This window comes from Ahaetulla prasina, chromosome 3 (genome assembly GCF_028640845.1).
Source record: "Ahaetulla prasina isolate Xishuangbanna chromosome 3, ASM2864084v1, whole genome shotgun sequence".
In the NCBI taxonomy this organism is placed as follows: domain Eukaryota; kingdom Metazoa; phylum Chordata; class Lepidosauria; order Squamata; family Colubridae; genus Ahaetulla; species Ahaetulla prasina.
The window spans coordinates 167,934,904-167,951,990 of record NC_080541.1 but is presented as its reverse complement, the minus strand read 5'-3'; the positions used below and the strand labels follow the sequence as shown (position 1 = coordinate 167,951,990).

Sequence of the window (17,087 nt, the reverse complement as noted above, 5' to 3'; positions counted from 1 at the left end):
GAAAGTCACTCAGTGGGCTTCCATGATGGAAGATTACCTAGAACTTGGGGTCTCCTAAGTTTAATGTCTTCACTGTCACATCACAGTCTTGGGGGCATTGGCCAACTCAATGGCTAGTCCCCAAAACCCATTTCACAGAGGCAAACCACCATACTCTAAAACAGGGTTTCTCAACAATAGCAACTTTCATGTGTGTAAGCTTCAATTCAGGGGTGAAATGCTCTGAAATCTGCTACTGGTTTGCTTCGCGCACACGTGAGTGCCAAATGTGCACACATGCAGGCAGGTGCAAAGAAGCCTTTTCTGAGCCTGCAAAGGTAAGTAGAATAGCAAGAGGGGGAACAGTTGTGCTGCACGATTTAGATTCGCTAGAAAGCATTATTTCCTGCTTTCTAGTGACTATAAATTGCACAACACAGCTGATTGTCGCACAGCTGATTGACAGAACTTTTGTTTTTTCTTTTTTTAGTTTACTTTTCTGGTGAACCAGTAGCAAAAAAATGCTTTAAAAAAAAAAGTTCCAACGATTAGCTGTGCTATGCGATCGTCAGAACTTTTAAAAAACTTTTTTAAGCATTTCTTTTACTACCAGTTCTGGTGAACCAGCCCAAACCAGTAGCATTTCACCCCTGCTTATTATTTTATTATTATTTTATTATTATTTATTCGATTTTTATACCGCCCTTCTCCTGAAGGACTCAGGGCGGTGTACAGCCAAGGTAAAACAAACAGTGCAATATACAATTAAAATACGAAATTAAAAAAACTTATTACATAATTGGCCTAAAAACTTTGAAACATATAAAACTAAAAACCCATTAAAAAATTAATAATAAAAATTTAAAACCAATAAAATTTAAGCCAGCCCCGCACGAATAAATAAGTGTGTTTTCAATTCGCGGCGGAAGGTCTGAAGGTCAGGTATTTGGCGTAAACCCGGGGGAAGTTCGTTCCAGAGGATAGGAGCCCCCACAGAGAAGGATCTTTCCCTGGGGGCCGCCAGCCGACATTGCTTGGCGGACGGCACCCTGAGAAGTCCCTCTCTGTGTGAGCGTACGGGTCGGTGGGAGGCATGAGGTAACAGCAGGCGGTCCCGTAAGTACCCAGGCCCTAAGCCATGGAGCGCTTTAAAGGTAGTAACCAAAACCTTAAAGTGCACCTGAAAGACCACAGGTAGCCAGTGCAGTCTGTGCAGGAGTAGTGTTACACGGAAGCTACGTGAAGCTCCCTTTATCACCCGCGCAGCTGCATTCTGGACTAACTGAAGCCTCCGGGTGCACCTCAAGGGGAGCCCCATGTAGAGAGCATTACAATAATCCAAGCGGGAGGTAACGAGTGCATGAGTGACTGTGCACAAGGCATCCCGATCAAGGAAGGGGCGCAACTGCCGAACCAGGCGAACCTGGTGGAAGGCCCTCCTGGAATTCCCAAAAGGGATTCCCCTGATAAATCACCATAAGAAGTCTTAAGAAGTATTCAGTAAATGGACTTAGATATATGATCTTTATGAAGGCTCTCCTAGTCTTTGTCCTGTAGCCCAGGGATCCCCAACCCCCGGTCCATGAACTGGCACTGGCATGCCAGAAACTGGGCTAAGCAACCAAGCAAAGCCCCATCTGCAGGATCCAGGAAGCATGCCAAACCATGCCCAATCCAGTCTGCAAAAAAGCCTCTCTCCACGAAACTAGTCCCTAGTGCCCAAAAGATTGGGGGCTGCTGCCAAAGCTACTATGTGGGGGTGAGGACAATAGTGCTCTTATCTTTAATTAATGCTTTCTCTATTGGAACAGAAAGTAATACATAATTATTTCTTAAGAACCAGTATCCCTGGAGAGAATTGCATGCAACTTACACGCATACCTCAATCTCTTTCTTTGTTCAGGTTGCCTGTGAGCTTTGTCCTGTCTCTTCCCCTCTTCTTAAGATCTTTAGTTTAAAAAGTGTCTAGTTGTTGTGCTTGGCAAAGTTGAACTTGGTTATTTACCATTGCTCTTTTTGAAGGTGATAGATACCTGTTATCTGCCAGATCTCTCCTTATCCACATTTCTTTATCTAAATCCCTGAGAATGAGAGATTGTAAAGGCTCGATAGTTGAGCAGTTCATAGGACCGTGCAACTTTGTGTTTCTGGAGTCCAAGGTTTTTGCTGGGTTCTTGGACTGAGTCATACAGCAGGCAGCCTGATTCCTTTTACTTCTGATTCCCAAAATGGACTCTCATTAATATTTGCATAGAGTAAATGTTTTCTGGAAGTAACCCCAAATGAAGGCTTTGTGTAAGAGAAACTGTTTTTTAATACATTTTGTCATGCTCATGTTAGATTAATATGTTACATTTGCTTTCTGCAGAAGATACGTTGTTTCCTGCAAATATACTGAAGTACCTTTATCTGTGCCTTGGGACCAGAGTAACAAGGTAACCTTCCATCTGCCTCTCTGACCTGCCAGTTGATTTTGTTTACTTTGTTTTTAAAAGTTTTAGACTCAGGGATTCCCTTCCATTCCTTTCAAACACCACAGCGATCCAAACACCTCTTCTGCTCCCTTTGTAGCCTCAACTTCAAATTCTTATGGGTATTTTGCTGCCTAGCCTCTTTTGTATGCAGAAGCTGATGGGACTTGGAGCTGATGGGATGACACACTTCAAAACACTCTTTAGATAGCATGTTTTTGTAGGGGGTCTCAAGATAAGTCTTGCAATATGGTGCCTGTTCTCGACAAAATGTTTCAAGTCCAGCAGTATCAGCTCCGTACAACAGTTATCTGGCATAAAGGCCCTAAAATTATTATTTATCAACCAAGATAGTGTGTCTTATCTGCTATCTCAGAAATGGTACTGCACAGTATCCAGAATGCAAACTGACCAGAGCATCTCTTCAGCCACAACTTTGTTCATATGTCTGAAAAACCAAACATTCAGAAGTAAACAGTTTACTTGTTTCCCGCTGGTTTATCACTGCAGAGGTAATTTTAGTTTTACACCCCTGGTTTTAGAAACTTAGAACACTGGCAAATATCACTGATGTTTTCTGGGATTTTTAGAACAACCCTCCCTGCCACACACCACACACATCACTCCTGGCTGCAACTATTCCAAAAAATGCAGTCCTATTTTATTTCTAGAGCACTTGACAGGTATTTAGTGCTTTCATTAAGCTGCACAGTTAAGTCCATGGTCCACTGATTTCATACAGGTTAAAGCACTGATGAGGGGGAGATATCGGAGACGATGATAGCATTGCTCAATATTTTTTTTAAAAAAAAGCCAGAAGAAGGCTTGACGTTCATTGTATTATACCCAATGCAGGTTTACCTGAGTTACAACAACGTTTCTGCACTGAAGACATTGGTAATGAAAGCCCACTGGGCACTTGCATCTGAAAAAGACAAGGTAACTAAGCCATCTTCAGGCAGTTCTGTTCAGCCCCGGTGACACAGTTTATGATGAAGTCTCCAGGTTCTCAGAGTCTCTCCAAGTAGCAATTCCCCTGCACAGAATATCGTCATGGATCACTTTTCCCCAACTGGGTGTCTTCCAGGTGCCTTAAAATTACAACCTACTGAATTCTCCATTTTGATTGTATGGTTAATCTTTGACTTACAACAATTCATTTAGTGACTGTTCAAAGTTACAATGGCACTGGGGATTGGCGATAACAACTGTCCATCTTTGACAAAAGGCAGTCTGATCCCTCTAGATTGGGGTCCCCAACCTCTGGGCTGCGGACCACTACCAGACCTGTTTGGAATTCAGCTGTGCATGCGGCTGGTTGGTGTGCATGCACAGAAGCATGCAGCTCAATTTGCGCAAGCAGCAGGCCAGCTTGTGCAAATTGAGCTGCATGCATGTGGGCTGGCTACCCACCCATGCAGCGCAATTCTGAATAGGTCACGGATTGTACACTTCAGTTCCCTTCTCCCCCTCCAGCTGGGACGCCAAGCCACAAAGGTTGGGGACCGACCGCTGCTCTAGATTGTTCGAACCACCATTTCCATCCATTCCTGCTGTGGATTGTATTGGCTAGAACTGATGGGAATTAAACTCAAAACATCTATGCAGTAATGGGTTCCTTGTCTCCTTCCCACCCTAGTTGATAATTGCCCTGATGACAACACCACTGTGGGAGATAATGACTTCTAAAAAAATTTGATTGCTAAATTGAGTTAACTGGTATACTATGATCTTTATTTAGTTGAAAGTAGTAGAGTGTTAACATTATTGATTGTCCTGGATAACCTTATGAAACATTCTAGTATTGTAGTTTTTCTGTGGATTGTTTTGGTATTTCGGGCTGATTTTTCATTCTCATCTCCCACTATATAGACTGGCAATTGGCTTTGCTTTAATAACTCCCGATAATTAATCAGAACATAGGATTATTTTCATCAGTAAAATCATCGTCTTTCCCTTTTATTGTTAGGGTTACCACTTCGTGTAGCTAATGCATAGGGATTGTTGAATGGCAGAAGAGGAGATAGAAAATTGTTATATTTTTTTTAGTTAAAGTGCTTTGGCCACTCCTTTGAGATTGTTCCTCATCTTAGTTGTATAACACTGCTCTGCCAAGTGGCAGATGGGTGGATCACACTTCAGCACAGCTATAAGGAAAGGCCCCAAATGAACTTTCTTTTCTAAAGAGACATCTTTGTCTCTAAAAGGTCCGGAATGATGATTGCATGTGTAAGATGCATCGGTATTTATAGCCAGTCCTCTTTCCATTAATAAAAATCAAATTCATGTTGAGTAGAAGTGATGTTCTTAACAATAGAAATCGTTTATTTTTAATAAGGTGGAGAAAAATTGGCTACACATTTCTAGCAGTAGCTGCTAACATTTCTGACTGCATTCCACTTCAGGACTGGGCTCAGGCAATGATGCAAGTCCCTGTGTCTGTATATTCTGTTTTAAATAGGGATAGAGGAAAAAGGACAAATGATGGCAGATGTGGGTGATACTATGGAAGTGCCCTGATAGTAACTGGTTGGACAATAGTGCTTTAAGGTTGACTGTTTAAAGTAGTTCTTTAAGGCTGCGCTGTAGTGGTTAGAATGCAGTATTGCAGGCTAATTCTACCCGTAGCCAGGAATTCGATCCTGACCAGCTCAATAGAATAGAATAGAATAGAATAGAATGGAATAGAATAGAATAGAATAGAATAGAATAGAATAGAATAGAATAGAATAGAATTTTTTATTGGCCAAGTGTGATTGGACACACAAGAAATTTGTCTTAGTGCATATGCTCTCAGTGTACATAAAAGAAAAGATACATTTGTCAAGAATCATACGGTACAACACTTAATGATAGTCATAGGGTACAAATAAGCAATCAGGAAACAATCAATATTAATATAAATCATAAGGATACAAACAACAAAGTTACAGTCATACAGTCATAAGTGGAAGGAGATGGGTGATGGGAAAGATGAGAAGGTTACACTTGGCCAATAAAAAAAAAAATCTATTCTATTCTATTCTATTAATAGTAGTGCAGATTTAGTAAATAATTTGACAGTGTTGAGGGGATTATTTGTTTAGCAGAGTGATGGAGTTCGGGAAAAAGGTTTGACTCAGCTGTCCATCCTTCTGAGATTGGTAAAATGGGGATCCAGATTGTTGGGGACAATATGCTGACAGTGTAAACCGCTTAGGGAGGGCTGTAAAGCACCATGAAGCAGTGTATAAGTCTCTTAAGTGCTATTGCTATTGCTATTAAATAATCATCATGGCAATATATAGCTGTTGAGGATATTCTAATGTTTCTCAAATGGTCTTCCTCTAATGAATCTCATACTGATGAGATGAATTCCTTAGAGGGGACATTATTTGAGAAGTAATGCTGGTCCTCACTGAATTCAGATGATGCTTTTGTTTTGTCACTTATTTTATCCGTTTCAGGGATAAAAAAAACAATTTTGCATGTTTTCACACTCGCAATAAACTCTGTGGTAAAATTTTGAATTTGATCTTTTTAAGTTCAAGATGTACATTCTGGAGGAGGACAGGTTTCTCTCTGTCCGAATTGAGATGACCATCTGCTTTAATGTACTGCAAGCTTTCTTGTTGCTTTCTGATCTACGGAACAGGCCCCAGTGGGATAGACATTGTGCGTAAGTATTTTGGAAAAACTTTCTTTCTTTCTTTTTTTTTTATTGGAGATTGTGACTTCATTTTTTTTTAATTTTGGAAATTTCAGCACAGATGCATAGAAATAAAAATTAGCAGCAAAAAAGTTTCTCATAATCCCAGATTTTACTTATTATGCTTCTGATCTGTTATTTCTTTAGCCTTTTATGACGATAGCTTTCTTGTTTGTATCTCCTGATTTATGTTGATTGCTTATTTAATATCCTATGACTGTCACTGAATGCTGTATCTTATGATTTATGATGATTATATTTTATGATTATGATCATAATTTATCCCTTGTTGCTTTTATGTACACTGAGAGCTTATGCACCGGAGACTCCTTGTGTCTGTCCAATCACACTTGGCCAAAAAAGAATTCCACAGTAGTTCTATTCGTTTTTTGCATTTGGCAGAATCCTAGAACAGGTCACATCTGATTTGACTATTTTCATACAACACAGTACATTACGCCAATTACAAAACTACTGGTTGCATTTATACAACTTGTCAAGTTTGTTTAGCTGAAACATTGGTTTATTGTGAGTCGGCATGTTGTGTGAACACATTTAATTAATTTCTGATTTAATGTTTTGTGCCAGCCCCAAAATGGGATAATTCAGGGTGCAGATCTAAGTTGATGATTATTGTACCAGTAATTCTAAAACAGAGCTGGGCAACTTTTCCCCGCTTTGGGGTGAGACTTTTTAGTCATTAGAAGGCAATAATAAAAATTGTAGCTTTCTCCCTGGTGATGGTTACAGCTTAATTAACCTCTATATTTTTCAACCTTCAAAGGAATAAAAAGTAGAAATCTTGTCCCTGGAGTTAATATGTACATTTACATTTCATGTCTGCATTCTTTTTGCAGGAGCTGTAAACTTGTCCAGCAAGTTGACAAAGAAGACATGATTTATCATGTAATTAGTCATACTATAAGTGAGGAAAACAAGCCTCTGGACTTTGTTGTCCTGGTATCACAAAGAAAACCTTGCAGCCCCGGGTATGTCAGCTAGGCATTCCTCAAAAGTCCTGTTTTTATGACATTCTTTTAAATGAATTTGGACTAAAGCTTTCAGAATTTGCAATTGGGTGTTGTTCCAAATTCATCTGGGGGCACCAGATTGAGAAGGTTGGGGTTACCTTTGGCTTCAATATTGTATGCATCAAAGTCTATTGATCAGCTCTATTGATTTAAATTTTTAAAAAATCAATGGAGAATCAGTTTAATTCATGGGCACTGCAGTTTGAACGGTTCCTTTCATTTTTAGGCGTAGGAAAACAAAGAAAGCCGCTCATGTGCAAAATTCCATCCAAATTTGATTCTGCTCAAATACTGTCAAAATATTTTTGGGAAAAGTTGATTCAATTCTGATATTCAGTTGAATTGTTATGAATTCTCCAAATCAAAGTTTTGTGCCTGCATATCTATAGAAATTATGCTAGTTCTAAGCTGAAATTTTAACATCTGTTGGAAACCCTCCCTTTTTTTTAAAGTGAAAAGGTTCCAGAGTACTTGATAAGTGGAATAAGGATACATTGATTGTCCTTGCTTGCTCCGGTCACATTTTCTTTTCTTTTTTTTTCTTTTCCTTCCAGAGATCCCTATGTTTTAGCATTCAGATCAGTCACATTGCCAACATACCCTGTAATGCCAGCATATACCCGAGGGGAGACTTTATGTTCTGGCTTCTGTTTTTGGCAGGAAACAGCTGAACTTACCAAGGTAAGCATTTGCCTTAGAAGCAGACAACAGTAGCATCCTGAAACTGTTCATACTTGCAAAAGAGTTCCCTTTCACATTCCCAGTTGGTCTAATTCTGGCTTTCTACAGAATCAAATTCACACCAACTATAGTTTCTGCTAGCCTCTACATTGCTGTTTGGAAATCATAACTTTTTATTATTTATAGCATGTTTCTAACATATATGGATCCTGAAATATTGGTCAGGAGTGGATGGAGGCTTTGACCCAACAAATCTCTAAACTTGTGTCTCGGCTCTGGATTGCAACTTGTGTAAGGATTTCAGTTCAATTCCCTAGCATATTCTTCACAGAGTGAACTCCCTTAAATAATGAACTACTTTGGGAATTCCTTTCTATTCATGAATTTTACCTCTTTTTATTTTCATTCTTCTGCTACACAGTATAAGATTGGCTGGATATTATCCTTCTGTGTTTGTTTTAATAAGGAAAATATCTCTTCGATGAAGAAGAATCTTTGGGGATTTGTAAATAGGTTTTTTAAAAAGGGTCTTTTAAAGGGGGGGAGGGAAGAGACGGGTGGGGGGAAAAACTCGTCGGGGAGGGTATGTCCAGTCCCGGGATCCGTTCACGGCGTTTTTACATCTGGTCCGAGGGAGGGGAGGGAGGGGTACGTTCCAGGTGTTGAGGGCGGTTCCATCTGTACGGTAAGTGAGAGGGGCAGATATGGCGGAAGCAGGGAGCCATATCATTTTCTGGGAGCACGTGCTCGCTGTTTAAAAGCGATCACGTGCTCCGGCCCCTTAGTCCTTACCCGTTCCCCGGAAGGTCAGGATCCTCAGAGCTTGGGCCTCCGGATGATGTTGTGCAATGCCCGGTCCGTGGTTAATAAGGCCCCCCTGATTTGTGATCTTATTCAGGGGGAGTCCGCAGACTTTATGAGCATTACGGAGACCTGGTTGGGCACAGAAGGGGGTGCGCCCCTGGTTGAACTGTGCCCTCCGGGTTTCCGAGAATTCCATCAACCGAGGGCCCAGGGTAGGGGTGGAGGGGTGGCGGTTGTGATGAGGGAAGGTCTGGAGCCGAGAGAGTCCACTGTGCCTCAGATAGCCGTCTGTGAATCCCTCCTTGTGAAGTGGGGCCATAAGAATCAGATGGGTCTGTTGATCACGTACCTGGCTCCTTGCTGCGTGACTACAGCCCTGCCTGAGCTACTGGAGATGCTTGCCGGGGTGGCGGTTGAGATTTCCAGACTTTTGGTCATGGGTGATTTCAACCTGCCATCGGCCGGCTTGTCATCGACGGTGGTCCAGGAGTTCCAGGCTTCCATGACGGCCTTGGACCTGATTCAAGTAACTGATGGCCCTACACACATGGGAGGGTCCACACTGGACTTGATTTATATCTCTGGACAGTGGTTTAATGATCTGGTATTAGGGGATTTAGTGACGGTACCTGTGTCATGGTCAGATCATTTTCTCCTCAGCCTAGACTTTTAGACCGCCGCTCACCACCGCAGGGAGACAGAACCAATGCGTTGGTTCCGTCCCAGGTGCCTGATGGACCCCGAGAGGTTCCTGACGGAGCTTGGGCCGTTTCCTGAGGATCTGGCCCACGGCACGACTGAAGAACTAGTTGCGGCCTGGGAACAGGCCGCGGCTGGGGCTTTGGACCGTGTCGTGCCTTTGCTGCCTCTGACCCGGCACAGATCTCAATTGGCTCCTCGGTTCTCTGAGAGAGATGAAACGCCAGAGAAGACGCCTAGAGAGTACCTGGAGGTCCAGCCCGAGGCTGATCGGACACTAGTTAGGTCTTTCTCGAAAACCTACCTAGTGGCACTGAGGGTGGCGAAGCATTCCTACGTTTCCACCCTCATTGCGTCGGCAGATAACCGCCCGGCCGCCCTGTTTCGGGTGACCTGCTCCCTCCTACATCGGGGGGGCGGGATGACCCCTTGCAGGGACGTGCCGAGGAGTTTAGTAGTTATCTATACGATAAAATCGCTCAGCTCCGGGATAGTCTGGACCAAAATTGCGATGATCCGGGTGAGATGACTGAGACGCGTCTTGTTGATGTTGTTTGGGATGAGTTTGATTCTGTGGCTCCTGAGGACGTGGATAGGTTACTGGGGAGGTTGCATGCCACTACATGTTTACTGGACCCGTGCCCCTCCTGGCTGGTGCTGGCCACTCAGGAGGTGACACGAGGCTGGCTCCGGGGAATTATAAATTTGTTGGAGGGGGTCTTTCCCGCCGCCTTGAAAGAGGCAGTAGTGAGACCCCTCCTCAAGAAGCCTTCCCTGGACCCAGCTATTTTGGGTAATTATCGTCCAGTCTCCAACCTTCGCTTTGTGGCGAAGGTTGTAGAGAGTGTGGTGGCATGGCAGCTTCCCCGGTACCTGGATGAAGCTGTCTATCTAGACCCATTCCAGTCCGGTTTCCGGTCTGGATACAGTACGGAGACAGCTTTGGTCGCGTTGGTGGATGACCTCTGGAGGGCCAGGGATAGGGGTTGTTCCTCTGCCCTGGTCCTTTTAGATCTGTCAGCGGCTTTTGATACCATCAACCATGGTATCTTGCTGCACCGGTTGGAGAGTTTGGGAGTGGGAGGCACCGTTTATCGGTGGTTCTCCTATCTCTATGACCGGTCGCAGACGGTGTTGACAGGGGGGCAGAGATCAACCGCGAGGCGCCTTACTTGTGGGGTGCCTCAGGGGTCGATTCTCTCGCCTCTCCTGTTCAACATCTATATGAAGCTGTTGTGCGAGGTCATCAGTGGCTTTGGGGTGAGTTACCAACTGTATGCTGACGACACCAGCTGTACTTTTCCACCCCAGGCCACCCCAACGAAGCTGTCGAAGTGCTGTCCCGGTGCCTGGAAGCCGTACGGGTCTGGATGGGGAGAAACAGACTCAGACTCAATCCATCCAAGACGGAGTGGCTGTGGATGCCGGCACCCCGGTACAGTCAGCTGCAACCGCGGCTGACTGTTGGGGGCGAGTCATCGGCCCCAACAGAAAGGGTGCGCAACTTGGGCGTTCTGCTGGATGGACGGCTGTCGTTTGAAGATCAGTTGGTGGCCGTCTCCAGGAGAGCCTTTTACCAGGTTCGCCTGGTGCGCCAGTTGCGCCCCTTTCTTGACCGGGATGCCTTATGCACAGTCACTCATGCTCTCGTCACTTCTCGTCTGGATTATTGCAATGCTCTCTACATGGGGCTACCCCTGAAGTGCACTCGGAGGCTCCAGTTAGTCCAGAATGCAGCTGCGCGGGTGATTGAGGGAGCCACATGTTGCTCCCGGGTAACACCGCTCCTGCGCAGTCTGCACTGGCTACCTGTGGTCTTTCGGGTGCGCTTCAAGGTGTTGGTTACCACCTTTAAAGCGCTCCATGGCTTAGGGCCCGGGTACTTACGGGACCGCCTGCTGTTACCGTATGCCTCCCACCGACCCATACGCTCACACAGAGAGGGTCTTCTCAGGGTGCCGTCCGCCAAACAATGTCGGCTGGCGGCCCCCAGGGGAAGGGCCTTCTCTGTTGGAGCACCCACCCTCTGGAACGAACTTCCCTCCGGTTTACGCCAATTACCTGACCTTCGGACCTTTCGCCGTGAATTGAAAACATACCTGTTCATCCAAGCGGGACTGGCTTGATTTTTAAATTTTCAAATTTCTGGTTTTTTAATAATTTTAGATTGGGGTATTTTAGTATAGGTCAATTTGACGGTTTTAATTTTCGCCCATTTTTGAATATGCATTTTAATTGTTATTTTAATTTTGTATATTATTGTTTTACTCTGGCTGTACACCGCCCTGAGTCCTTCGGGAGAAGGGCGGTATAAAAATCTAAATAAACTAAACTAAACTAAACTAACTTCAGATACCATGACACTTTCTGAGCACTCTTAATGGGATGAATTCTTAATGTGGGCACTGTTAGGATCTATTGTTCTTAAAAGTAATTTGTATGCTACTAGTTAATGTTTTTCTCTGTAAGCTATGTAGAAAGCCATATGTATATAATGCCGATCAGTGGTGGGAATCAAATAATTTAATAACTGGTTCTCTGCCCTAATGAACAACTGGGTAGCCATGGCTGAGTGGTCAAGTGACTGGGTGGGTGTGGACAACTCAACGTCACTCACATCGAGAGGCGCTTCACGTCGCCTGGCCTCTTGAGACCATGGGGATGCTACAATGGTCGTAAGTGTGAAAAACAGTCATGTCACTTTTTTCAGTGCCATTGTAACTTTGAATGGTCACTAAATGAACTGTTGTAAGTCAAGGATTACCTGTACAAAAATACAAAATGCTTCTTTGCTTGCAAAAAGCTGCCCTAAATGCCAGTCATTAGATTAAAAATACCTGCAAGGTGGAGTTACAAATTAGGCAGGGTGCCAGAGCACCTTGAGGAATTAAAAATAGTTAAAATGCAATTATAACTATCAGTGGCCAACTCTTGCTCATAAAGTGAAACCCTTAACAGAGAGGTCATTTAAGCTCTCCAAAAAGAGCACACCCAGGAGAAGTAATCCTTAGATCCATTTGCACCACCTAACTAGTCTCACTCATCTCATAAGATATCCTAAGGAAATCAGATTTAAGGAAAGATCACATGCCCCCCCCCCAGAAAGGCAGTAAAAAAATCAGTGCCACACTTGCATCCTGCCTCTTGGAAGTACACCCCAAAAGGACAATGCCAGAACCACTAAAGCAGGGAAGGAAGACCCCCCCCCCAGATAGAAAAAGAAACCATGAGGCAGGAAAAAATTCAAACACAATGCAAATAATTAAATCACAACTGTTTAAATCCTTTTAAAACTAAAACACAAGGTCATTGCCGGAGCTCACACCCCAGGAAAACTCAAGTGTAAATACTTGAGATAAGCCTAACAACAAAGAAAGCAATTAGCTCTAGAATATAGCAAAGGAGCAAACACCATAGCTATTGCTTGTTAAACATATTACCAGAACAAATAGACACAGGAACTAGCCAGATTTCTGAATCCTGCTTCTTTTCAGGAACAGAGATTAACCTTTTTCCTTCCAAACAAAGCTGAATAGGGAAGCTTGTTGATCGAAATGTCAGCAGTTCAGCGGTTCGAATCCCTAGTGCCACATAACGGGGTGAGCTCCCATTACTTGTCCCGGCTTCTGCTAACCTAGCAGTTCGAAAGCATATAAAAAAATGCGAGTAGAAAAATAGGGACCACCTTTGGTGGGAAAGTAACAGTGTTCCGTGTGCCTTTGGCATTTAGTCATGCTGGCCACATGACCATGGAGACGTCTTCGGACATCGCTGGCTCTTTGGCTTTGAAACAGAGATGAGCACCGCCCCCTAGAGTCGGGAACGACTAGCACATAATAAGGGTTAACTGAGAAGCAGTTTCTGTAAGCAGGGCAATAAAGGTTAGACTAGAAACAACACCAGAATGCCTTCCCTACAGGATTAACTCTGTAAATTGGGGGGGGGGGGAAACAAAAGAAGATTTCTTCCAACAACCAGTTCTCCGAACTGCTTAGAAAGTTAACAACAGGTTCTAATGAATAGATGCAAACCGATAGAATCCCACCCCTGTTGTCGATAAATCAGCCTTCGTTTGTATAGGTGTGTGTGATTGCAAGTTATGGACGAACAACATGTGGCTTTATAAAATATTGTTAACCAACAATAATGACTATTGGTAAGGTGTAGTGACACTATTAAGGGTTGGAGAAGCCAACAACAAATTATGATTTTTTAAAATTGATTTAAATTTATGATTTATTCATTGGTCTCATATTGCTATTGCATCCAGTCAAAAACATTTCAGCCTCATTATAACATAGCATCCACTATGAAATCCTTAACTGCAAGAGTACATTTAGGATATATAATGAAAGTCGATTAAAAGCTTTGTTTCACAAGGATGCTTACATGACTTGTTTTCTTGATCACTACCACATTGTGAATATAATGGCTCTCCCTTGGGCTAAGCTATACATTTGCAATTTCCAGAGACAGCTAAGCATGTTCTTGTGTTTAAGCCTGAAAATGAATCTTCTGGCATTCCATTTGATGCTTATGTTGAAAGAGGAAATTAATAAAATTTATTTGGTCCCAGGGTTTCCAAAGAATCGGCTGATAAACTTTGTTTGTTTCTAGGTGTCATACTATCATCAGGCCACATTGGGTCTGCTCTCCTATATCACAACAAATGTAGCTGGCCTGTCTTCAAATTTCTATCGCACATTTCAAGACTGTGAGCAATTCCTCCAGAAGAACAAAGACAAAGTCTTCCCTCAGAATCTTTAGCTGCACAATCCTTCCTCTGTCTTTTTTTTAAAAAATGTCCCATGATGAACTTTGTTGTAAATACTATCAGAAATTACTCCATTGGGCATGTGAAGAACAGAAGAATTGAAAACAGACCTGTTCAGATGCATCAATTTATATAGCCAGTCTTAGGAGAAAACCCATTTATGGTGGCTTCTGAGGTGAATTAGAATTTTCTATCCAGGTCAAGCAAGCTTTAGTAATCAGGGTATAAATGAGCAAAATAGGAAAATTCTTCCAGGATTTTGGAAGTCTTTACTTGCCTCCGCATTGGCTTCTGTTAAAGTCCTATATTTATGATGGTCAGAAAAATCTGATGAAGAATAGAACTTTAAACTTGATACTTTTTGGCGAGAGTCTTCTGTCACCAGTTTTGCCTTGTTCAGGACACTAGGAATTAAAGCACAGATTGCAATTTTGTATTAAATTCATCGTGAGCAAGCTGTAAACGTGAAATGTATTTTAAAGTGCCTTTTAATCAAGGAATCAGATTCAAAAGAGTGAAAAGTCATAGGAAGAATTTTTTAACAGGAGAATCTACAACGTAACATTGGGGATGGTGATGGGTTATCATATGATGAAATATGTATGAAACTTCAAAGCACATTGTACAAACACAGCACATTACTAAAATGTCACATGTAAATGAAAATTTTAAACATTCTTTGTGCATAGTTTCTCCTGAATATTAGAAAATTCTGGTATGTTTTATCAATGTTCGATTATTTTGTCACCAAGGAGTTATTCCTGTATGAAAATGTCTCTCAGATTTATCTTTGGTATTTTGGAAGAAATTTTCTTTAATTAGAGAATGCCTGATTATCTGTTTCAATAGATGGTTCTTTTCCCCTAAGGTTTTGCACAAATTTTGTGTAAAATTTTAATGGCTTCTACAGCTGTGGAAGGTTGTTGAAATCAATGACAATAAAAGTTATGTGAAAGGAAGAAGAATCTTATATCTCCTATTTTTGTTCTGGAAAATGTAGCAAGTATTCCTATGTTCCCTTTCTTAGTATAAATCCGTGTTTTTCAATCTTGGGAACTTTAAGATGTGTGGACTTTAACTCTCAGAATTTCCCAGCCAATTTTAAGATGCATGGATTTCAAATCCCAGAATTCTCCAGCCAGCACTTAAAGTTCCCAGATTAAGAAACACCAGGATAAATACAGATTAATCAGAAAGGGACAATGGACCTTGACTTTCTAGCCTGTCAAAAGTCCAACAACCTCTCAAGAATGTAAGTTCCTCATCCCTGGCTTATATTCATGCACATGTTCTTGGATTCTGGGCCCATTAACAGTGGTATATCAATAAAGATAGCTAATAATTTTGATAAGGACATATCTATTACTACAGTGGAAGATCTGTTGGGCTGGATCTATGATGTTCACATAACCTATTGACTTAGCTCTAGTATTAAAACTAAGGTTACCATGTAGGTTGTTTTTACTTAGTATTAAGGCTCAAAATCATGTGCAAATCCCACCACTATAGTTTGCTAAATTACAGTTTGGTGTTATCTGTGAACAAGAGCCAGAATGGATGAGTATTAAGAGTGAATTCTGGCTCCTTTGCCAGCATTTTTTTTTTTTTTTGCTATGTTATGAAGTTTTTATCTTCAGAGTTTCAAAGAAACAGACTGACATTTTAAAGACTCATTCTGAAAGCATAAATTGGTGGAGAAAAACTACTGAAGACTAGATTCAGGTTAAGTTGTAATAAGTATCAATCGAGATAAAAACCAAAGATTAGTGTCCGTATAAGTCAGGAAATTAAATGGCTAAACCTACTCCTAATTTTCTTTCTTTATATAATTAATTCTAAGTCAGCCAACAACAGAGAAAAGGATCTAAGGAAGGGCTGTCAAACTTCTGGCTTGCGGGCCGGATGCATCGCACTCTGGCCAAACCCACACCCAGTTTAGAACAGGGAGAAAAAAGTCCCGATATGTCACATGATGCCACTGTGATGACATGAGTTTGACACCCCTGATCTAAGGTGATTTTAAATTAAAGTGATTCAAAACATACTTTAACAAATAAATGCATCCCATGTCCATGTTTGTAAACTGCATTCACTGGCTAATTAGTGGGATATGGACAATAGTATGTTGTCTTGCAAGTAATTGTATAAGCTAGAGATTCTATCTTGCATAGTATAATACGAGCATGGTGGGAAAAAGAAGTGGGTTGCTTCGTGCTTTGTGCTTTACTGGATTGAACAAAGCCACAATGGCCATGGCATATGGAAGACTGCAATTTCAAATATAAGATGAATAATGGCATGAGAAAAAGAAAGAGGGAAAGTGGGCTTTGTGTCTGAAAGTAAGCGAAAGGAAAATGAGTATAGATCAATGGTGAAATCCATTTTTTTTTACTACCAGTTCTGTGGGCGTGGCTTGGTGGGCGTGGTGTGGCTTGGTGGGCGTGGCTTGGGCATGGCAGGGGAAGGATACTGCAAAATCTCCATTCCCACCCCACCCCAAGGGAAGGATACTGCAAACTCCCCAATCCCTGCCAATTCCTGCGGGAAGAATATTGCAAACTCTCCATTCCCACCCCACTCTGGAGCCAGGCAGAGGTGGTATTTGCCAGTTCTCCAAACTACACAAAATTTCTGCTACTGGTTCTCCGAACTGCTCAAAATTTCCACTACTGGTTCTCCAGAACCTGTCAGAACCTCTTGGATTTCACCCCTGGTATAGATGTGAATGAAGCTAGCCTAATCTTACAAAGTGAATACATGTAAAGAAATGAAGGTTTAATTTTAAAAAAAAGGGCTTAAATGTATCTAAGAAGTGTGAAATTGTATCATCTAGGTCAGTAGTTCTCAACCTTTATAGTGCTGCGACCCCTTTAATACAATTCCCCACGATGTGGCGACCCCAACCGTAAAATTATTTTCGTTTTGAATTTATTGCGCCTGAAGCCGTATTGGCTAGCTTG

At 42.1% G+C, this 17,087-nt stretch overlaps 1 protein-coding gene across 7 annotated transcripts in view; it reads left to right on the top strand.

Moving 5' to 3' along the window:
• The window catches only part of ACOT11 (acyl-CoA thioesterase 11), an 81,118-nt gene extending 66,026 nt beyond the window's left edge, over nt 1-15,092 (top strand). For all 7 annotated transcript variants that reach the window (XM_058176970.1, XM_058176969.1, XM_058176966.1 and 4 more), the window contains 6 exons: nt 2,348-2,414; nt 3,306-3,389; nt 5,975-6,108; nt 6,996-7,127; nt 7,724-7,850; nt 13,971-15,092. In XM_058176970.1, the coding sequence (XP_058032953.1) occupies nt 2,348-2,414; nt 3,306-3,389; nt 5,975-6,108; nt 6,996-7,127; nt 7,724-7,850; nt 13,971-14,120 (694 nt within the window). In that variant the 3' untranslated portion in view covers nt 14,121-15,092. The remainder of the gene's footprint in view (nt 1-2,347; nt 2,415-3,305; nt 3,390-5,974; nt 6,109-6,995; nt 7,128-7,723; nt 7,851-13,970) is intronic.
• The last annotated feature ends 1,995 nt before the right edge of the window (nt 15,093-17,087 follow it).